Source organism: Artemia franciscana, chromosome 9, assembly GCF_032884065.1.
Source record: "Artemia franciscana chromosome 9, ASM3288406v1, whole genome shotgun sequence".
Lineage (NCBI taxonomy): Eukaryota > Metazoa > Arthropoda > Branchiopoda > Anostraca > Artemiidae > Artemia > Artemia franciscana.
The window spans coordinates 3805915-3830413 of NC_088871.1; the positions used below are offsets into that span (position 1 = coordinate 3805915).

A 24499-nucleotide genomic window follows, 5' to 3' on the forward strand; every position below is an offset into this window, starting at 1 on the left:
ATTATGTTTATTAGCTAATGCTTTTCTCTCCCATGTGCTTCGTTACTTTTTCGTTGAGTATATTTACATTGGCGGTTCTAAAAGGGAATGTAATGGGAAAACTTGGCTTTCTGGAGATATGACACTCAACGAGGGAATTGCTTGATCAAAGTCTTAGAACTCTCAGAGTCTAATAATAAAACCTAGCTTGCAGGCGGACTACAGTATCTGAAAGGGTTAAGTATCTATGCAAGAATAAAAAAAATGAAAGAACTTAGAGATAAACTTCTCTGTAATTGAAGTGGGAGTGTCATTTTTGGGGAGGTCAAGAGAGTTCTCTCTTGTTTGACGAGGGATTAGAAGAATACCTTGAAATCGTCTGTGTTTCATAAGCTGGAGTTATTGAAAATGAGTTAACAAACAGAGATTTCACAAACAAATCTAACCAACTCTTCAAAGCAAAAATTATTTAACCGGAGCTTAAAATTCGGCAGGATTAGCAAAGCTTAGTAAATTAGCTAAATTTTGGAAAAAAATAACAAACAAAAACGAGATTTGTCCAGCGGGTCCAGTAAAGTTTCTCTATCGTTTTATTGTTGTATTTATTCTATTAAAAACGATTTTGGAAGACTTAATATGAAATAATAATCGGGGTGCAGTAATTTTTTTTTCGTAATCTAACACTCACCCCCTGTATATTATTAGCCTAAGAAATGTGTTTAACAAGAAAAGTACCTAAAATAAAAAAATTAAATAAAATGAGAATTTTAGAATGTATTTACTCAATTTACTGACGTGTTAATTTGAAACATAATCAAATGATATTGTGGTTTTTCTTTTCACCACTACCTAGACGGCCATTTTGCAAAGCATAAGTTGAAAAAGCTTTTTCAAGTCACTCGATTTAGTTTAATTCTTATTTTTAGTTTTATTATTTTTATTTTATTATTAGTTAGATCAATTTAATTTTTATAGCGAAGTTGGTACCTATCGGAATCTCCAAGGACGAAATAAAAGCCATATGCAGTCAGGTATCCGACAGCTGACGCTACAGAACCGCTGGGACCGTTGAACTCTCTTTCATCAAACCAGCGTCTCACGCTCGTGGAGTAGAACGCGCGCTTATCAGGGCGACGCAAACCCTAATGTACTGACAGAATTTTTAGCTTTTGGCAACGAGCCCTCGGGCCAAAATATTTATCCTATGGTTAAAAGAAGTAGCATTGATACAAATGGAGTGGTATTACTATGAAAGGAGTAGTATTAATATATCATTAAAATATTAAATATATAAGATATAAAATATCATTAAAATATTAAATATATAAGATATAAAATAACGTAAAATATAATTGGAGCTTCTTTAACTAGTCAATGTGCTAAACTGTCTTGAAAATGATTGAAATGTCAAATCCCTAGTGCCATTATGAAACTTGTGTACAGACACGTAGAAGAACTTCGACGGAAGGCGCCATGCAGATGCAGAGGCGCCATTTGGAGGGGTCAGGGGTGGGCAAATGCCCACCCCAGATTTTCCAGGGGGTCCAAGCTTCCACCACAAAGGGCCCTTTTCCGGCCATAATTATCCATTATGTCCAACATAATCCATTCTGTTCAAATGATTTGAACTAACTGCACGCCTATTAGCCAAAGAGCGTAATTACCTGACGACCCTTGGGGTAATTACGCCATTTGCTATTAATCATTGTAAACTTTGAAAGTAGGTTAGATTCATAATAAAAGTCTCAAGTTCTGTCAAATGCCCCATGCCCACCCTAAGATTTGGCCCAAATGGCGCCTCTGAAAACATGTTCTCTGGACTAAATACCTGGATTTTCGACGTTTTAGTTTTATTTTTAGGACTAAACATCTGTATCCTCTAACATTTTCACTTGGTTTTCAGCTGATTTTCCTAGAGATCTTAAAGGTAGTTCCTTTAGGGAACATGCTCTTTGTGCAAGTATACCAATGTTTAAACTCGTTGCTCACTATGGATTTTTACCTTTCCGTAGCTTAAACAGTTCCAAAGTGGAATTTCGATTCTCCATGCCTTTTTATTTCATTTTTAGGTTGATATATGGGCTGCTGGAGTGATTCTATACATTTTACTGTGTGGTTATCCGCCTTTTGTTTCCCCAAGTAATAACCAAGAAGAGTTATTTGATGCAATTTTGAGTGGTGAATTTGAATTCGCATCGCCGTATTGGGACCCAGTGAGTGATATGGCAAGAGAATTGATTTGTTTAATGCTCCAAACTGATCCTGATCTCCGATACGCTGCTTCTGAAGTTCTGGAACATCCCTGGCTCAATGTAAGTCAAAACCCATTCGGTGGTGTGGGGGGGGGGTCGAAAATTTGGAAATTGAATTTGTATAGGCAAAACATAATAACTGGCACATTTTCGAAGTAATTTCTTTTTTTTCTTTCTTATTTTTTAATGGGAGGGGGGCTTACTGCTAGAGGTACTGTAAACAAGATTATCAATAAGTACGCTTCTTCTACCGTCCTAGAACATTCCTGTCTCAATACAAACAAAAATCGTTGCAGAGAGGGGGAAGGTCCAGCTATGGAATTTGTCTCTACACTGTCACATAAACGTACAAGTCACGTTAGTCGCGTTAAAAAGTACATTATGATGTTTTTTTTTTTTTTTTTTTTTTTTTTTTTTTTTTTTTTTTTTTTTTTTTGAAAAGACAAGGTTACAGTATCGGAAATAAATCTTTAGATAGTGGCAGTGTAATCACTCATTGTACAAAATTATATATCTTAATATTATTTTTTATAAATTTTCATATCTCATATCACGGAGAAACTTAGTTGGAAACATAAATTTGCGGTACATCTATTTCTGAAATTTTCAGAAACCCCTGACTCATTCAATGCAAAACGGCTCAAGACTATTTACTCTTAGATGAATACCGTGCTGTAACATATTATATGGCAAAAAGTATAGTATCTAAAGTAGAACACAGGATAAGCAAGGGTTACCGTATATACATAAAAAAAAGAAAAGGGCTCATAAAATTGGAAAAAATAATCGTGTAAAGTGCCATAAGGACCGATTTATCGGGAAAACCTAAAAAATGAGTCAAGAAATGAAATAAGAAACAAATATATACACCTCAGTCACTGTTTAAATAAAAAAATCAAAGAGTAAAAAGGAAGGCTGGTAAAAACAGGAACCCCAATTTTAACAATATTAAAGATCGTGGTGAAATTCTAGTTAATTGACTTCTTGCTATCTCGGAAAGGGTTTAGGCTAGGAAAAATGAAACTTTCAGGGATGGATCTACAGGCTAAAGTATGTCCCGGGAAGGTATTTTAAAGTACCCACCTCCACTCCTTCTCCCTCTAGAGCGCCCTGAAATTTGCCTACTTGAAATTTTGATAAAACAGCATTTTACCTTAATTTTCAGTTACTAGTTGCTTTTTCTCTGCCTTTAGTACTGAAAATGTAATTCCTGTTATTTGAGTAGAATTTTGAGCCATATCAATGTTTTCTTTTCAAAATTTAGGAAGTGTATTTGCATATCTTTAAAACCTTATAAAATGGAATTGAGCAAAGTTATGAAGCTGAAAACAATTTTGTTGTACTTCAGTTAAGCAGTAGATCTATTTTGCAAGGTTTCACTTTTATAACGCATATTTTTAAAGGTCATTAAAGGTCAAAGCCTTCTAGAGGGAGAAGGAGTGGAGGTAGTTGCTTCAAAGCACCTTCCCGGGACATACTTTAGTCTGTAGATTCATTCCTGAAAGTTTCATTTTCTGACCTAAACCTTTTCTGAGATAGCAAGAAGTCAACTAACTAGAATTTTACCAGGATCCTTTTATTAGCTCGAGATAATAAATTACTAATAAAAGGTGATATGTCTAATGGCTATTCAAATGAGGAATAGGATTGGACCAAAAAATTTGTTATACCTCTTCATAGCCATAATTTGGCAGGGTTATGGACTTCTTCCCTAAAATATAATCTAGCTTCTTGTATTATGGGAGTTTTAACATAAAAGGTGACCAAAAAGAAAAAGGTGACATGACTAATAGCTATTCAAATGAGAAACAGGATTGGGCCCAAAATTTTATACCTTTTTGTTGCCTTAATTTGGTAGGGTTCTGGACTTCTTTTCCCTAAAATATGATCTAGCTTCTTGTATTATAGGAGTTTTAATATAAAAGGTGACAAAAAAGAAAAAGGTGATATGACTAATAGCTATCCAAATGAGAAACAGGATTGGGCCCAAAATTCTTATACCTTTTCGCTGCCTTAATTTGGTAGGGTTCTGGACTTCTTTTCCCTAAAATATGGTCTAGTTTCTTGTATTATGGGAGTTTTAATATAAAAGGTGACAAAAAAGAAAAAGGTGACATGACTAATAGCTATTCAAATGAGAAACAGGATTGGGCCCAAAATTTTATACCTTTTTGTTGTCTTAATTTGGTAGGGTTCTGGACTTCTTTTCCCTAAAATATGATCTAGCTTCTTGTATTATGGGAGTTTTAATATAAAAGGTGACCAAAAAGAAAAAGGTGACATGACTAATAGCTATTCAAATGAGAAACAGGATTGGGCCCAAAATTTTATACCTTTTTGTTGTCTTAATTTGGTAGGGTTCTGGACTTCTTTTCCCTAAAATATGATCTAGCTTCTTGTATTATGGGAGTTTTAATATAAAAGGTGACCAAAAAGAAAAAGGTGACATGACTAATAGCTATTCAAATGAGAAACAGGATTGGGCCCAAAATTTTATACCTTTTAGTTGTCTTAATTTGGTAGGGTTCTGGACTTCTTTTCCCTAAAATATGATCTAGCTTCTTGTATTATGGGAGTTTTAATATAAAAGGTGACCAAAAAGAAAAAGGTGACATGACTAATAGCTATTCAAATGAGAAACAGGATTGGGCCCAAAATTTTATACCTTTTTGTTGTCTTAATTTGGTAGGGTTCTGGACTTCTTTTCCTTAAAATATGATCTAGCTTCTTGTATTATGGGAGTTTTAATATAAAAGGTGACCAAAAAGAAAAAGGTGACATGACTAATAGCTATTCAAATGAGAAACAGGATTGGGCCCAAAATTTTATACCTTTTTGTTGTCTTAATTTGGTAGGGTTCTGGACTTCTTTTCCCTAAGATATGATCTAGCTTCTTGTATTATGGGAGTTTTAATATAAAAGGTGACAAAAAAGATAAGGGTGACATGACTAATAGCTATTCAAATGAGAAACAGGATTGGGCCCAAAATTTTATACCTTTTTGTTGTCTTAATTTGGTAGGGTTCTGGACTTCTTTTCCCTAAAATATGATCTAGCTTCTTGTATTATGGGAGTTTTAATATAAAAGGTGACAAAAAAGAAAAGGGTGACATGACTAATAGCTATTCAAATGAGAAACAGGATTGGGCCCAAAATTTTATACCTTTTTGTTGTCTTAATTTGGTAGGGTTCTGGACTTCTTTTCCCTAAAATATGATCTAGCTTCTTGTATTATGGGAGTTTTAATATAAAAGGTGACAAAAAAGAAAAGGGTGACATGACTAATAGCTATTCAAATGAGAAACAGGATTGGGCCCAAAATTTTATACCTTTTAGTTGTCTTAATTTGGTAGGGTTCTGGACTTCTTTTCCCTAAAATATGATCTAGCTTCTTGTATTATGGGAGTTTTAATATAAAAGGTGACCAAAAAGAAAAGGTGACATGACTAATAGCTATTCAAATGAGAAACAGGATTGGGCCCAAAATTTTATACCTTTTTGTTGTCTTAATTTGGTAGGGTTCTGGACTTCTTTTCCTTAAAATATGATCTAGCTTCTTGTATTATGGGAGTTTTAATATAAAAGGTGACCAAAAAGAAAAAGGTGACATGACTAATAGCTATTCAAATGAGAAACAGGATTGGGCCCAAAATTTTATACCTTTTTGTTGTCTTAATTTGGTAGGGTTCTGGACTTCTTTTCCCTAAAATATGATCTAGCTTCTTGTATTATGGGAGTTTTAATATAAAAGGTGACAAAAAAGAAAAGGGTGACATGACTAATAGCTATTCAAATGAGAAACAGGATTGGGCCCAAAATTTTATACCTTTTTGTTGTCTTAATTTGGTAGGGTTCTGGACTTCTTTTCCCTAAAATATGATCTAGCTTCTTGTATTATGGGAGTTTTAATATAAAAGGTGACAAAAAAGAAAAAGGTGACATGACTAATAGCTATTCAAATGAGAAACAGGATTGGGCCCAAAATTCTTATACCTTTTCGCTGCCTTAATTTGGTAGGGTTCTGGACTTCTTTTCCCTAAAATATGATCTAGTTTCTTGTATTATGGGAGTTTTAATATAAAAGGTGACAAAAAAGAAAAAGGTGACATGACTAATAGCTATTCAAATGAGAAACAGGATTGGGCCCAAAATTTTTATACCTTTTCGTTGCCTTAATTTGGTAGGGTTCTGGACTTCTTTTCCCTAAAATATGATCTAGCTTTTTGTATTATGGGAGTTTTAATATAAAAGGTGACAAAACAGAAAAAGGTGACATGACTAATAGCTATTCAAATGAGAAACAGGATTGGGCCCAAAATTTTTATACCTTTTCGTTGCCTTAATTTGGTAGGGTTCTGGACTTCTTTTCCCTAAAACATGATCTAGCTTCTTGTATTATGGGAGTTTTAATATAAAAGGTGACAAAAAAGAAAAAGGTGACATGACTAATAGCTATTCAAATGAGAAAGAGGATTGGGCCCAAAATTCTTATACCTTTTCGTTGCCTTAATTTGGTAGGGTTCTGGACTTCTTTTCCCTAAAATATGATCTAGCTTCTTGTATTATGGGAGTTTTAATATAAAAGGTGACAAAAAAGAAAAAGGTGACATGACTAATATTTATTCAAATGAGAAACAGGATTGGGCCCAACATTTTTATACCTTTTCGTTGCCTTAATTTGATAGGGTTCTGGACTTCTTTTCCCTAAAATATTATCTAGCTTCTTATATTATGGGAGTTTTAATATAAAAGGTGACAAAAAAGAAAAAGATGACATGACTAATAGCTATTCAAATGAGAAACAGGATTGGGCCCAAAATTGTTATACCTTTTCGTTGCCTTAATTTGGTAGGGTTCTGGACTTCTTTTCCCTAAAATATGATCTAGCTTCTTGTATTATGGGAGTTTTAATATAAAAGGTGGCAAAAAAGAAAAAGGTGACATGACTAATAGCTATTCAAATGAGAAACAGGATTGGGCCCAAAATTCTTATACCTTTTCGCTGCCTTAGTTTGGTAGGGTTCTGGACTTCTTTTCCCTAAAATATGATCTAGCTTTTTGATCATGGGAGTTTTATGTTACTAAAATCAAATTTACTAAAAATAATGAACATGTTGATATGCTTATTGCAGAAGTAAAACCAATTCAGTCGCTCTTGAAATCAGTTTTATCAGTTACGGTTTTCAGTTTCCCATTTTTCAGTTTGAAACCAATTTTCATTTTCTTCGGTCTTCCCTTTTTCACTTTAAAACCAGGTTCCCTTTTTCAGTTTCAGTTTTCAGTTTCGCTTTTTTTAGTTTAAAATCAATGTGAAATCAACAAGGCTGGTTTTGACTTGTAATTTTCTTCTTGAGCGTTTCAATTTCATCTTTGGCATGAAAACGCTGGATTGTTTTTTTTTTTTTTTTTTTTTTTTTCTTTGCTTGAAGAAAAAAATGTGAAGAAGAAAAGACGAAGATATATAAATAAATTAAATCATTCTCCTTTTTTAATTCAGCTAATCATTTCAACGTGTGTATTTAAACTACTATGCTGGTCTAGTACAAATCTCTAATAATACTGTTTTTTTATGGCACTTTGTATTTACCAAGTGACAGATAGCATTGGTCTGTCAGTCCCGGTTTTGATATTTTAGGCATTTCTAGATAAGCTAGGACGAAATTTTCATGTTGATTTTAAATATATAAGTTTCATCAAATTTAGTCTTTGTCATCAAAAGTTACAAGCCTGAGAAAATTTGCCTTATTTTGGAAAATAGGGGGAAACACCCCCTAAAAGGCATAGAATCTTAACGAAAATCACACCATCGCATTCAGCGTATCAGAGAACCCTATAGCAAAAATTTCAAGCTCCTATCTAGAAAAATGTGGAATTCCGTATTTTTTGCCAGAAGACAGATCGCGGGTGCGTGTTTAATTGTTTTTGTTTGTTTTTCCGGGGTCATCATATCGACCAAGTGGTCCTAGAATGTCGCAAGAGGGCTCATTCTAACGGAAATGAAAAGTTCCCTTTTTAAGTGACCGAAATAAATGGAGGGCACCTAGGCCCCCTCCCATGCTCATTTTTTACCAAAGTCAACGGATCAAAATTTTGAGGTAGCCATTTTGTTCCAAATAGTTGAAAACCATAGTAACTATGTCTTTGGGGATGACTTACTCCCCCACAGTCCCTGGGGGAGGGGCTGTAAGTTACAAACTTTGACCAGTGTTTACATACAGTAATGGATATTGGGAAGTGTACAGACGTTTTCAGGGGGATTTTTTGGTTTGGGGGTGGGGTTAAGGGGAGGGGGCTATGTGGGAGGATCTTTCCTTGGAGGAATATGTCATGGGGGAAGAGAAATTCAATGAAAAGGGCGCAGGATTTTCTAGCATTACTATTAAAAAAGAACAATGAAAATATCAACATGAAAAAGTTTTTTCAATTGAAAGTAAGGAGTAGCATTAAAACTTAAAACGAACAGAGATTATTACGCATATGAGGGGTTCTTAAAATACTTTAGTATAAAGAGCGAGGTATTTAGGAGGAGATAAATTCCTCGCTCTTTATGCTAAAGTATTTTTAGTAATTTCAACTATTTATTCTACTGCCTTTCTGATTCAGGGGTCATTCTTAAAGAATTGGGACAAAACTCGAGATTTAGTGTAAAGAGCGAGGTATTAACGAGGGGACAAACCCCCTCATATACATAATAAAAAAATAAGAATATAAAAGTTTGTTACGTAAGTTAATTCTTAAGTTACGTATATTTTTTACTAATAAAAACGTTCGTTAAAAATTAAAACGTTCAAAACGGTCTTTGAATGCCCTAGAGAGCCTCGTTTTCTCCTGTTTTCGATAGCTTATACTGTAGAAAATAATTGAAAGCTAGCATCCAAAAAAATGGTATAAATCTTTACTTTCTGGATCTGCTTATAAAGATTAGGGCTTTCACGAAAGGATGAAAAGGGAGACTAATGTATTAAGCCTGGTAGTGAAATAATGTAGGCAAGGGAATTGTCATGAGGCTTCTATTAATAGTGAGGAATTATTATTTGTAGCAGGGATAACATCAATAAGAAAGTTACTAAAATTTGGGCTTTCAAAGTGAAAAATTATCGTTTGTGTTTTCCAAAGTTAACTAGCTCGAGAAGACAATATGCTAAACAAGATAGTTTTTTTTTTGTTTTTTTACGTAGCCTACCGTTTGTCCAAACGGAGACTGGAATCTTGGATTTTCAAAAAATTAAAATCTTGATTTATTTGTGGTAATAGATTAGTCTAGTCAAACTCACGTAGGTAATTGTTACGATTCTACCCTAGAAAGCTAAGATGGTTAAGAAAGATAGTTATTTTATCAAAATTAAATACTGAACATCCATTTTTGTAATAAGAAAGTTGCAAGATGAAACTGTAGTTATATCCAGTATTGCACAAAAATCGAGTAACATGTCCATCATTAATCCCTTGAAATTGCACTTTTTGCCTTCTATGGCATAAAAGTCATACAAAATATTAAAGAGTATTAACAGCCAGTTAAGGTCGAGTGCAAAGAGCATGGGAAAGTGATAAGGGAGGAATCGTTGGTGCTGTAATGCAACTTTTTTGAAATTAAACATTATTAGAGCAAAGATAGTGCAGCTTTACGTCAATCTGCAGGTTATAAGCTAGTAAAAAAAAAATTAAACATTATTAGAGCCATGATGGTGCAGCTTTACGTCAATCTGCAGGTTATAAGCTAGTAAAAAAAAACATTATTAGAGCCATGCTAGTGCAGCTTTACGTCAATCTGCAGGTTATAAGCTAGTAAAAAAAAAAATTAAACATTATTAGAGCCATGATAGTGCAGCTTTACGTCAATCTGCAGGTTATAAGCTAGTAAAAAAAAAAACATTATTAGAGCAATGATAGTGCAGCTTTACGTCAATCTGCAGGTTATAAACTAGTAAAAAAAAATTAAACATTATTAGAGCCATGATGGTGCAGCTTTACGTCAATCTGCAGGTTATAAGCTAGTAAAAAAAAACATTATTAGAGCCATGCTAGTGCAGCTTTACGTCAATCTGCAGGTTATAAGCTAGTAAAAAAAAAAAAGGATGCCTATTTCGCACTTTTGGTGAAAGTGGTTCTTTAATGTTTGGCCCAGTATAAAGCAGCATTAAAAAAAAAAAAATGTAAAAATCGCTGCTAATATTTATTCAGTTCTTATTATTAAATTTGTGATTTTGCTGAACAATGCTAGGAGGTACTAGTCTTTTTTTCAGAGACGATCTTGTATTCTCTCTTGCCAGTTTTCCATTCTCTTTGGTCCAGTTTTTTTAGGTTGTCTATCAGGTTATCCTTTGTCTGATGATTTTAACGCTGTTCCTTTTATTAATTTATTTTTTTAAATACCTGTGTCTATGTGGTTGTCCTTCCAAGAAGAGAAAGAGTTGAAGTACCAAGGACATGATGATTAAGTCATATTTTCCCCTGGACCTTTCTAATGTGTTTTCATTCTTGAAAACCGAGACTTTCTTTGATAGTTTTTTTGGTTGTTTCACAATTATGAAAATATGAACCGCGCCACATGTCGTCAGTATTGCCACGTTAAACTGAAAATAGATAAGAAAACTAATTAACTATGTTTGACAGAGCTTTTTTGTCCGTAACAATTAAACATTAATTTGTTGATTATATGATTGCTATATGATTTTAGCAAATTTGTTGGTGTTTTTCCGCTACGTTTCTTTTTTTTTGATTTGGTGTCCAATACTGTAGCCTACTACTGAAAAATTCATAACTGAATATCGAGGTCTTTTCAGTAAAAGTTGAATTTTTACTAAGTTTTAATGTTTATTGAATTGAATTTTATTGATTGTTGAATTTTAATTCCTTTTGATTTTTCCTAATTTTTAAGATATACGTGGTAGCGTGGGTCCCCACCTACCCAATTTAAACAATTAAACTACATTTTCACTGTCCTTGGTATTTGAGACGAATCAAGGCAAGTCTAACCTAACATGCGTTCTATTGAGCGTTATATCCCTTATTCCTTATCAAGCACGGATTTCAGGAGTCTAGTTGTAGTTTTAACTGTTCCAAAATTTCAAGGAAATTCATTTAAAGAATCTATCGATTTATACAAAATTTGTAACAACAAAAAGTAACAAAAAAAAAATGAAAAAACTGAAGTATTTGAAATTTCAAAATGCTTAGAGCCTTAAACACCAAAAACGAGAAGAACAATAGGGAATTTCTCAAGACAGTGGGAAAAAATTAGAATGAATATTTCGGCCCTATGTCCAAGGGCCGTCCTCAGCAATACAAATAAGAAAAAACAACTTACAAGAGGATAAGATCAATAAAACTAAAATGAATAGTTTTTCAAAACAGTCCCAGACCTAATAGACCTAATAACCTTATAGACCTAACTCATCCTAACGTTCACACCACCGCAGTTTTGCGTAAAAACGGACGCCCCTTGAGTGTTGCTTCAAATTTCAGTTGTTCTTTCTTGCTTATAGGTGCCTCATCACAGTTCAATGGCGGTGAAATAGTTTGAAAGAGCAGTTAAAATTTCATCAACCAAATTTTAAAGATTGCTGCAAGATTAATAGAAAGCTTCAGAAAAGGTAGTTTCAAAAAAGACATATATGGATATATATATAAACTAATGCCAAGTGCCTATCCAAATGCTAATGTCTATCTTAACTCTAAAATTCTAAAATAGATATAGAACTAAAATAGTTCTATATCTCTTTTCCCAATGGATTTTAACATTTGAAATTTGATGAGTCGCGTCGCTTCAACCGCCGGGTATCTGAACAAAAGGAAAAAAACACTGCTGTGTGAACCCGTCAAAAGTTTTATAGTTTAGCTTTAATCTAATACCCTTTTGTGTTATGATTCTAACTGCAACATTACCCCTGTTATTGTAACTGCTTGTCTTTTAACACATCTAACACTGTGCCCCCTATCCCTTCAGGAAGAGCGACCGGATGATATTCAGCGTCAAGTAGAGATGTATAGAGGCTTCGGTGTGCATTTCGGTGAAGAATACTAACGCTTATTGACAGAAGAATCGGTATGTACATATGACGTAGATCGTAATGTTAGGCCAGCATTTGACTACACTTAGGATCCAGGCTTCGTTTCACTCTCAGAAATCAAATGAAACGCGCTCTCATTATATCTAAATTTTTAAGAATGAAAGTAGACTATTTTTCTTCCAAATATATACCTTTTTGTAAACCTCCCCATATGATGGGTTCTTTCTCCGAAATATACTCTATAATCATTAAGTAGATAAATACTATTAGATAAAATTAGTTGGATTTTTTTCCCTCATTTTTTCGAAATAAAGCTAGGCAGTTCTATTCATTCAGTCAGAGAAAATGAGACGCAAAAAAAAAAATAATTAAAAAATCACCGATGTTATTATATGCACAAATGAATTATGAAAATAAAATTTTGAATTGAAGTAGCATTTTTACTATGGTAATAGAAAGGAAAATAATGTTACAGTTAATAATAAACATGAAATAATTGTAGTAAGACGATGATCATAATTATGAATAAAATGGATTATGAATATGGTTTTGTAAGATTATGTATATTGTATGGAAAAGAGGGAACTATTGCGAAAGCTGAACAATTTGAAAAAGAAAGAAAAAAACACCAATTATACGAAATTTATATTGGGGGTGGGGGAAGAAGTTTTACTGACGTGCTGGAATTGCCGACTGCTTTCATTTTATCAATAACTAAAATAAATGCCGATTTTTCATTCAGTATAACCGGTAAAAAAAAAAAACTGCTCTGTGTATTGTTTAGTCATAAGAAGTATGTGCAAAAGTCACCTATGAAAGCCCCTTTGGACATTGTTGAATAAAAAACTCTTCGATTCTGCCCAAAAAAGCGATTGAATTCAACTTCCTATTTGCTGATAGTGAGTTGCAGTTTTAGGAATCCAACGGTTTCCCTTAATTAAGTGGACCAAATCAACAGTGAAAGACCCATTTTTAAATAATTATTAAATTCTCTGTTCGTCATCTTTTTCCACTAATGCGATTCAGTTTTTGCTCAACCATCTTTTGCCTTTTCCCTTTTGGCCCAGAATATGCATTGAAGCAGCAGATTCAGTCCTTGCTTTCAGAGGAGGGAAAACACTCAATCCCCCTTCTTGCGACTGTATCCTAAATAAGTAATATGCGCATGAATTTAATATTTTTGCTCTTTTTCTAGTCAGATAGTTGTTTTAAAATCGTATAGGCCTACTGTTAGTAGCAAGAAAGGCTGAAGATCGTATAAAGATGAACTTATTTTGGGGAAGGAGGTTTTTGTGTAGAAACAGAAAACAATTCGTTAAAAGAATCAGAAAAAAAGATGCCAGTGAAGTACAATATAAGAAGTTAAAGAGATAATTTTTAGATTTGAGATCACTTTACTAGTAGTAGTAGTAGAAGTAGGCAGGTTTAATAGCAAAAACTTGGCAGCTATCGCTGATTTGGGTTTTTTTTACAACATATTCAAAATCAAAACTACACTTGTAAATATAAACCAAACTATAAACATTAATTCTTATACATATCGACGAAAACCGGGACGAAAGAATTCCCATATCGGTTTGCTAGCCCAAGTGGAGTAACATGGACAGCCTATCCACTTGTCAATGGGTAGTAAACAGACTAAACATGTTCCTCGTCTTCCTCTCGGGTAGAATAGGCTGCCAATGGGGTGCTGGAAATTGACGCAGACTACTAGCTAACACAACCTGCTTTTTGTCTAAAATCCAGGTTCGTTTTGATGGAAAGTAGCATTGTAACAGCAATATATCAAAAATATACGTGTTAGTACATGTCAACCACTTCACTTTCTCTCTATTCGTCCTTATGCTTCAGCTTTTTATTCCTTTGGTTAATTTTTTTTTTTTTTTTTTTTTTTTTTTTTTTTTTTGCACTTACAGTACGCCATCAAACGGATATCGTATTAGTCATAGGATCCCAACCTATTGCTACCGAACGCCAGAGTTTTTACTATACCTCCTGTTATTTGTGACTGGCTAAACTTCTTTAATTTTTAACATGTAAATTTTTAATATCCGTAATTACGCAATTATGAACTGGATTAAGGTTATGGCAGGTATTATGTCAGTTTTTTTCATCTGTTTTGATTAATCTTGTCCTGTTATTTATTTTTCTCAGCTTTTTACCTAATATGGAAAGTGTGTCGAAAAATCACTGCATTTATTGATTTTGGATGATGTTTTGACAGGTTGAAACTTCATGGTTACTAAATGTTCATTACATGTTGACTTATTAATATTATTCTTATTGGTAAATTTGAATAGTGAACCAGTAAAACCGTAGCCCTTTGTGACACGATTTATACGGTTCGATTTTTAACCGATTCACTAATAATATTGGAATGAGGGGAAGAGTCGGCACGCTCCAACCCACCCGCATTAGTACGTGACACCTTTGTAGGAAAAAATATAGATCATATTTTACGGAATATGTTTGTGATTTTTACAGTGACTGTATGTAAGCTGAGAAAGACCACTTTAAATTTATTACGTTTTTCAGGTGTGTTTAGCTCCACTTGCCAAAAGCTGTAGCAATGCAGGTGAAGGGGTATATGCGAAAAACTCGGACTTAGTGCAATAGATTAGCATTTATCCAGCACTCCTCATCAATAAGCACTTAAGTGTCTATACCCTTTATTAACAGTGACTTGAGTATTTTAACTGTCGGATCTTCATCTTCCTCTGTAAGCTTCCTTAAATGTAATATGATATGTTTGACTTTCGTTTCTTTACTATTAATAATTGTTATTTTTATTGTTTTATTAATGGTATGAATATAATTGTATTTCCACCGTGAAAGTAGGTGTACAATGTCAACTTTTGAAAAAAAAATTGCAATTGATTGACAAGTGTGAACACGTCAGAATCCAATCGGACCAAGTCCACTTTTTTTCGATTGATTTCTAAATGTATTGAGTCTATTCGAAAAAATTAATGAGGCTTCATGTAACTATTAATATATTACTTTTTGTGTGCTTTTGAAGCAGTTCTGATGGCCCTCTTTCTACACCGTTTCTGCTTATTTCTGTAAGTTGAAACTACTACAACTTCTTTTAGCTCTGTGCCACCTGAAATCAGCACGACTGCGCATGCTCCTGCTCCATCCCTCTTCATTCAGAGCGTCTTTTCTTTCTCCCATGAAATTCCCACTTCTTTTAATTTTCACCAATTTGACTCCCACTTCTTCTCTGCTAGGTCCCGGTATGCTAAAGACGACTATGTTTATATTCTTTAATACTGGTCCGAGGGTTACTTGCAGTGGCTCTGTCCCCACAAGTATGAAATATGCAGTCCAACAATCTAAGGAATGTTGATTGATTGTAGAATCATTATTAACTATAGTACGTCCTCTATGCTAACGATAGTTGGAAATGTGAATTTTTTGATGGTATAGTCACTCACGAGGTCGTATACTATGCTGGGTTGTTTGATTTATTTTTTTTTTTTTGAAAGTTTATATTTTCCTGTTTATGATTGACAAAACTGTTGTTGCTTGCTGATATCTTGTGCCTCTTTTGAAAAATAATTCTTTTAATGAGAGTAGCAAAAGCTGTGCGGTAGGGGGAAGCTTTCCTTTCCATATAGATTCAAAATTTGTAAAAGGGCTTATCAAGCAGAAAAAAATTCGTCAAAGTATGGTCTATAAGAACCTCTGAAAGTTGTTTGTCTTAGCCTAATCTAAGCTATTTGAGAATTTTTGACAGTTCAAGGGCCTTTTATTTGTGATTGACTAAAATCCTGTATGCTCACTGATCCTGTGTGTCGCCTTTGAATATAGTTTCAGCTTATAAAAATGACCGGATGAGTCAAAAGAAAAGTTCCTTTCCCGGAAAGCAAAAATATTTATAAATTCTTAAACAGGAAATTGGGTACCAGAGTTTTTGCCTGGCCTTTGCTGTGACTCTTGGATCCCTTTCCCCTTCCCCTACCCATTTTGAGTTAAACTCGACATCAAATCCTGGGTATGCCAATGCACTTTTTTGACTGAAGAAAAGTAATAAGTCTAGTTGCTTTGTTTATTTATTTTTCCTATGCGTTTGGAATATATAGTCCAGCCAAAATTGTAACAGTAAAATTTTTCCTTATCAAATAAATTATGAAAATAAAACTTCCATATTGGGAAAAAGTATAGAAGTTTCGAACAATAAGCCTAAGTGAGTACTTAAGAGAGAAATTTTGTGCTTTAATTCTTGTTTGCTAATCCTACTATCATTACTATGAAGCTTGATGAATGAGTTGATTGGTTATTTGTTGAAAAGTATGCTGAAAAGTAAACTCAAACAAAGGAGCTAAACTCCAAAGAGTATGGGAAACTGATAATAAATGGAAAAATGCGTGTGTCCTTGAGAAGTAAGATAAAAAAACAATGCCGTCTAACACTGCCCAGGAAAATGCTACATTGGTACATACTATGCATTAATTTTTATTCTACACCTTTAATGCTCCTGCTGTTGATTGTGGGGCTTTCGTTCTATCCATTTATATTTAATTTCAACTATAATTATTATTCAGTTGGATACCGTGTTGGACGTTTTCAATAGATGTGTTTTCATAATTATATTTATTTTCGCACATTTGTTTTCGTAATTATATTTTTCATTGAAGTTACTGCTCCATCTTCTGTTCTAAAAACATACAACTTAGAATTAATTACCTGGATCATTACCATCAAACTGGCTCAGACATACTTTAAGAAAAAACATTTCTGAGTGTTATTATTTTTAGTATAATAATATGGGAAACTGTCCCGTCACAAAATCACTTACTGCTAATACTGCTATTAACAACTCACTGCAGCGCCATGATACCTGTGATCAACAAATTAGTGCTCAACTTCCACCCAATATTTTTAAATCTCACTCTTTTCCCTCTCTCATGAAGCTTCAATTTCCTTTAAATACTTCTTTTGACCTCTTCCTGTCTAATTTTGGGATGTGGTGCTTTTCGTTCGGCCCTTAGCGGAGGGCTGAACGGTTTAATCTTTGGCAATCTGCCATCTATAAAACACGGCCTACTCATCTTACCTTTTCTTTCGCTTCAGCCCTAGTAAGTGGGATGGAATCATTTTCAATACAGTTTATCGTTTGATATACGGTTAGTAATACGATTACCTAGCAAGTCTTCCTTATATTCAATGCCAAGTTGAACATTGTCATAATCATGGCCTTCTTTATTCTAATTTTAGTTTGTAAACTTGTCTTACGGTTCTTTCGGACTTATTTCAAAATTCTTGCTCCCTGAACAATCAGTATCTCCAAAATATATTCATGTTGCTAACTTTTGGTCTGGGGCACTTCTTAGATCCTCTTCATAATTTGAGTCTTTGCGTTCCCATCTTATAATATGTAAACCCTATGCCATGTTCTTTAGGATAGAGTTCATCAAAAATACTTATAATTAAAACTAACAACAAAATTGCTCGAGATTTTTTAAATTTAAAAATGAGAAATTCATCAGCATAAGTGGTCCATTTAACCCATAATTTTCCTGGGTAGAATTAATCACAGGAAGGAAATTTTTTCCGATCCTCCTTGATCGCAGGTATGTTAATAATGCTGTATTCTATTGAATAAGGTTATTTTAAAACACTCAATTTTAGTCGCATGAAGACTTCATTTTGATCTAGCCAATTATCTCTTTGGCTGTTTTGTTCGTCTGGTTATAATCGCCTGTATAATGCCTACAAGAATACGTTTAATATGTTTGTGTGCGTAATGGATATTAGACTTAAGATATGTTTTAGTCAGTGCTTCTCAACTTTTTTAGTCCTGAAGACCTGTTTGAATTAAATTAGATATTTCAAGAAGCCTCTGCGCAATATCTACTGTATCGCTTTCACTTTTTTCTTCGTAGCTCATGCAGTTTCATTGCAATTTAATTCTTCTCCTGGAACCTCTAGGACCTGTAGAATATAAGGACTGAAATTCAACTACGGGTCCTGTGGACTCCGGGAAAGTCGATAAAGTCATCAGATAGTTCTAGCGTGTGTCTTTTTTTTTCTTTTCTTTTTTCACTGTATACATAAAAGGAAAATTCAACGGACAGTGATATGAGCAAAAATGTAATGTTATATCGATCGAGGAGCAATTATAGAAATCGCCTTTAAAAAGCTCCCCGGTATTCGTGTGTATATAAAGATTCTGAACTTTTTTGCAATGCCCTGAACTTCAGGGGGAGTATTTGATCCTAGCTTAATTTTACGCAATGAAAAATTATAATTTAAATATTATTAAAAGTTGACAAATCCTGAAAAATTGCTATTTTACTGTTCTAGTGGTTGCCAAAATTATGATGGCCGACAATATTCGGCATTTCTCAGCCTGGAGTGCGATTCCAGGTGGCACAGGGCCGACGCAAAGAGCTTTATAGTCGAGAAGTGTCGTTAATCTATAGATTAGTTTTCCTGTTTTACTGAAGACTGAAGCTATTGTAACTACCTGCCTTTTATTTTAGCCTTTTTTGTAAGGAATACGCACAATTTGTACGTTATAGGAATGCAAATAAGTTTTGATGAGTGTATTATGCACTTTTAAGTTAATATTTTGGAAAGAGAGTACCATAGGGAGAATTACGATGATTTTAAATTTTGAACTTTATGTAAAAATGTGTGTTCGTCTTCGAATTATCGACAATTATGCAAGGATTAGAAAATGCATACAAAGTGTTTAAAAATAAGCTGAAAAACGTGGTTTAAAGGTTTTTGTCAAAACATGCCAAAGACGTGGATTTTATCTGTCTTTTTAATGAATCTAATTTATTGTATAAAACTCTATCAAACATAAAGTAAGTATCTATCACTGAATACTTAGCTTATAAATGTATTGACCTTGTGTTTGAGGTGTTTTAGCCTATTTTTTGGAATTTTCTAAAACAATTTTTGTAATTATAAATTATTGCTGTGTTGAATCTGAATAACAGTTATTGTTTTGGAATTGAGGTTGACTCAGATTTCTTTTTTCACTAAGCAGTTTCCTTGAAAACATGTCTTTCAACTTTTGGTAACTATGATTTGCCCTCATTTGCTCTTTACTATTGCTGCGACCATGACTTGACCCTCTTTTGTAAAATATTTTCTTTTGTCAAATGAAACATTTGTAAAATGTTTTTCACTTAGCTTCTATTTTTGTTTTTCCTCTTTCAAAGATTTACAGTAAATTATTTTCAGCGTATCTATGTGTTTTAATTCGGATTTCATTGGAATATGAGGGTCTTGTTTGGAGTTATGGCCGTACTGGAATAACTAAACAATAAATAATCAATAAATAATAACTAAACAATAATAAATAATCGAATTAATTCAAAAGATAGTAAATTATTGCACGAGAAAAAGGCCTAATCTACAAGAACTATAACTCTTGATTCAAAAAAAAAAAAAAAAAAAAAAAAAAAAAAATACCACATTCTTAATATAAGATTCCTTGCTTTGGATGATTTCTTAAATTTGTTCCATGTTCGATAGGAGTTCCTTGTTTAAACATTGGGAGTTGAAAATCTTGGCTGAAGATTTTGAATCCTCAGAATATTTGGGTCTTTGAAATCTTTTTTTCATGTTAATTTTTTGTAATCTATCCCTTCCTACTCCGGCCCTATCCCTTCCTTCAACAAAACTGCATACGAGCTTTGCATTTTTATTAAGACATCGTATGAATTTGAGCAGTTTATATTTTGACAGTATTACTTAATTGTTTTGTTTTTTTCATATGTGTTTCCTGTAGTTCGTTTTCTTACTCCCCCCCCCCCCGGAGACGTCACTTTGGTGGGGATTTACACTCCGTGTAATTTTGAAAAATGCCTTTTTTTGGGGGGGGGGGTGATTTTACCAAAAAAAATTACATCTTGTTTGGTATTTCCACTGGAAAAATTGAGAAAACGTAACATTTGCCCTCTAGCCTAAATTCAAAAAAATGCATTTCTTTGCATTTTGTGCGTCATGAAAGGTTCCTTGACAACTTGAAAGATTTTTAGTAACTTCTTGCTTGAGAAACTGAATTTTGGAGAAAGACTTTACCCTTGTTTTTAAACTGCTACATTGTATAGAATAGTTGTTTGTTCAATTTGTGTGTGTTTTTTTTTTATTATTCTAGATATAGATATTATAGATTCAAAACGCAAGAGAAAGAAATGAAATATTGTATAATTATTTACAGAATATGCAGACCTCTACAGGAAAATAGTTTATATAATTCTGTATCACAGGCCCACACTATGTTCCAGGTCTTACAGCTGTCCAAATGACTCTTGACCATCTAAAAGCTTAAAATTAACGCGGTATTTAATTTTTCAACGAAGGAAATTCTCTCGTAAATTTCTGTGCTAAAAAGAGAGTTTATTTCATTTATTTTGGAATGTGATTTTGCAATCCAGTTACGTAATTCAAAATTTCTGGAGAGATAAATGGCCCAACTTAGGAAAAACAGTCTCGCCGAAAAACCGACATGGAATTGAAATTTCTGGAGAGACGAATAACTCCGCCCTTATAACATAAACGAAAAAAAGAGAAAAATCACGAGAAAAATAAACCAGCGTGCCCATGGCCAGTAGAAAAAAAAAAAAAATAAAAGATGACAATCATAATGGATATCTTGCGTACATATAACCAGGTGTCTTTAGCGCTAAAAACAGAAATAATCTTAAAACATAACCAATTAAAGGAGTAAATTGATAAAAACATATAATATTTAAAACGAAAATATATAATAATTAAGAATAATAAAAAATATTAAATCAACATATATGCAAATACTACTCTATGATCCAACAAAATTTAGAGAATGTACATTTTGAAAACAGTCTTTTAAACGTACAAAAGTAGTTTTTATTTAAAATCTGACCGGTTGTTTCATAGTCAGCACAATATCGCTGCTTAAGTAAAGAGCAAAGTCGACACAATGCAATGTTTATTTATTTTTGTGTATAAAATAGCAAGAAAGAGCAAGCCAAAAAAAACAATGAAAAATTTTTAAAGTACGTCATTAAAAAGAAGAAAAAACACCAATTGCGATAGAAAAAAATAGCTGCGATAAAAAACAAAAATAAAAAAACGGCTTTTATTAATAAAAATGCAATATTTTTTCTTCACATCTAGAAGCCTTTATCGATAGAAAAAAAAAGAGAAAAGGGGAAAAAACTAGATAGAACACTTAATGTATATTCCAAAAATTTTTCGGTTTTGTATAATGTTTTGTGTTTTTCCCAGCCTTTTGGGCTATTTTCTAGTATGTGCTATTTGTTTCTCTGTGTTTCCAAGTTATAAATCTTTGAAACGGAAAAATTTAGGAAATGGAACTAGACCTAACCAATTCTCATATTTGGAGAAGCTCGTCAGAGAATACGATGATCAACATAAGAATATTTTGAAAGGCATACCTGATAATTGTGAAAAGTAATAAAAAAAAAACGGATAAAACTGATTGTTTGGATATGATGCTGAGAAGAAATTTGAGATCAGTTTACAATTATATAAATGGTTGCGTATTTCTAATCTAAACTTATTTTTCAGTGTATTTTCAGCTTTGGAATTCATTTATTTATTGTTGCCAAATCTTAAAATTAACTTTAAAATGTTTCAGCCAAATATATAGTGGAGCAGGTATTTGTTGTTACTCTCATAAAAATTGGGACGAGTCACTTGGGAGTGGTTCAGAGTAAAGTCTAGAACACACCCATAAAGCGGTCTAAATCAGTCAACATATTTGTTGAAGAAGAAGGAAAATACGTTGAATCCAGACACTTATGAGTCACATATAAGTTATTTCGTCCACCTATAGAGGAAATATTATTAGCTAATTTATTTTTGACAAATATTTCAAAATTTGGGTAAAATTCTAGTTAATTGACTTCTTGCTATCTCAGAAACGGTTTAGGTCAGGAAAATGAAACTTTCAGGGATGAATCTACAGATTAAAGTATGTCCCGGGAAGGTATTTTGAAGCAACTACCTCCACTGCTTCTCCCTCTAGAGGGCCCTGACCTTTAATAGATCTTCTGCTTAATTGAAGTACAACAAAATTGTTTTCAGCTTCATAACTTTTCTCAATTCCATTTTATAAGGTTTTAAAGATATACAAATACATTTCTTAAATTTTGAAAAAAAAAATTGATATGGCTCAAAACTACTCAAATAACAGGAATTGCATTTTCAGAACTAAAAGCAGAGAAAAAGCAACTAGTAATTGAAAATTAAGGTAAAATGTTGTTTTGTCAAAATTTCAATAGGTATAGACCTGTCATGTGGGCAAATTTCAGGGCCCTCTAGAGGGAGAAGGAGTTGAGGTGGGTAGTTTAAAATACCTTCCCTGGACACACTTTAACCTGTAGACCTATCCCTAAAAGTTTCATTTTCCTAACCTAAACCCTTTTCGAGATAGCGAGAAGTCAAATAACTAGAATTTTTCCCAAAATTTGTTTTTAAAATATGCATTTTTAACTTAAATTTTTGATCTTTCATTGATGTGCTCACTTCAGCTGCCGGCATATATTCTCATGTGGTTTTATGTTTGGATGGTGTTCTATAGTTTCAGAATTATCATTAAATAAGAATATTTGGTGCCTTTGCTTGAAGACCTGTCTGAAAAAAAAGATTAACTTAAAACAAAATTAAATTGAGAATCTTTTTCTCAAGACCACAAATGTGTGTTGTCACATCGAAACATTTTTGACAAGCAATCTGTTTACTTTTGCATTAACGCCCATTGGTTGTAAAGACATGTCGGTGCGGCGATAGAACCTTAAAATATAAATGAAGCTGGAATTAATTAAGGATATAAGTTTGCTGTTGAATATGAAAAATTTATTTTAAGAAAAAGAAAACTTTTTAATTAATATTTAGCTTTATGTATATTATCCGTTGACGTGAATACTTGTGTAATTTCAATGCACCTACTGTACTTTTCCGCCACATGCCACAAAATACTCGACACCAATGTGACCCAGTATTTAGCCTTGCGTTTAGGAAATTTAATTAAAACTATTTTGACCCGTAAAGTGTATATTTTGTCTCATGTACTACGATGACTTTGTTGACGTAATGCGTTGGTTGAAAGTTTATGATATGTGTTGAAGCATTTGAAAAGAGTAAAAATGTTTTTGAATGCATTTGAATGGGTTAACCGTATGTCCTACAGGCGTTTTGCCGTATTGCAACAGCCCTTCTTTCTGATACGCAGCAAAAAAAAAAATTCCCACAAGCCAAACACTTTTCGGTATTGGCGCCTGTTGTGGTCGCCGGAGTGTTTTCGTGAAATAGACAAAATGAAGTCCACGGATCAACATGAAAACAAATAAAAATGGAGTTATACGAGAAACTGAGATTGGCTGTGCTTTGAGAATAGTGAATCTATGCGAAGACCCGCACTATATTTATTTCTAAATTACAATGTTTATCTTATAGTCTATTTACTGGTCTGAATTCTTGTGGGTTTCTGGCACTAAAAACTATTGATTCACCGTTAAGCGTTCTTTCCAAATATAATATTTGCTACCATCGCAGCTGAATCCCAGCCGTCACTTCATTTATCGCACCATGAATTCCGGTTTGCATGTCTGGAAAAAAATACCGAAGTCTTTCTAAATGTACCGAAGTCACTTCATCATAAAAATAAAATTTACCAAAGTCACTTATAAAATACCGAATAAATATCATTAAGTATACCAATAAATACCATAAAAAAAAATAAAGTCACTTCATTCATCAAATCCAGGGTACTGGCTCTTATGTCTGATTTGAAAAAAAAATTAATGATAAAAAAAAATAAATAAAGTCTTTCTAGAAGGTTTTTTGAAAAAACGCTTTGTATACCTATCAGAATTGGGAAAGCTTTTATCTTTTTATTTCGAATCTTACTGTCAAATTGTATGGGGAACTCAGTATAGTGAACTGGTTTATCTACCAAAAATTGTTATTAGGCAAATTGACTCCAGAATAATTATTTGTAACACAAACTTTTAATTTCGCATTGAATTTCTGCGTTTGGTAAATCGTCCTGTGTTGCTGACTTTAAAAAAAAAATGGGAAAAAAACGGGTACCAATACATGCTGTGCAAGTTTTCTCATTACAGTCAACTTTGTTTTTCAGTTCTTGAAAATGTCGATTTGAACCTGTATATTTCTTTTGTACTAAATTCTGTGTAAAGTACAGGTTTGTTTGACATTATTTACTTATTTATTACTCAGGCATTTCCATTTTGTCTAAGCGCTATGAAGAATAGTGTATTAAGTACTCGA

General features: G+C 33.1%; 1 protein-coding gene across 5 annotated transcripts in view; it reads left to right on the forward strand.

The window, feature by feature from the left end:
• Window positions 1-20836, forward strand: part of LOC136030903 (serine/threonine-protein kinase DCLK1-like) — a 109905-nt gene extending 89069 nt beyond the window's left edge. For 3 of the 5 annotated variants that reach the window (XM_065709995.1, XM_065709996.1, XM_065709997.1), the window contains exons 10-11: window positions 2049-2291; window positions 14777-20836. In XM_065709995.1, the coding sequence (XP_065566067.1) occupies window positions 2049-2291; window positions 14777-14857 (324 nt within the window). In that variant the 3' untranslated portion in view covers window positions 14858-20836. Of the gene's footprint in view, window positions 1-2048; window positions 2292-11716; window positions 11909-12177; window positions 12277-14776 lie in introns of those variants that run through there. The other 2 variants (XM_065709998.1, XM_065709999.1) reach the window with 2 other exon arrangements.
• Window positions 20837-24499: the final 3663 nt, after the last annotated feature.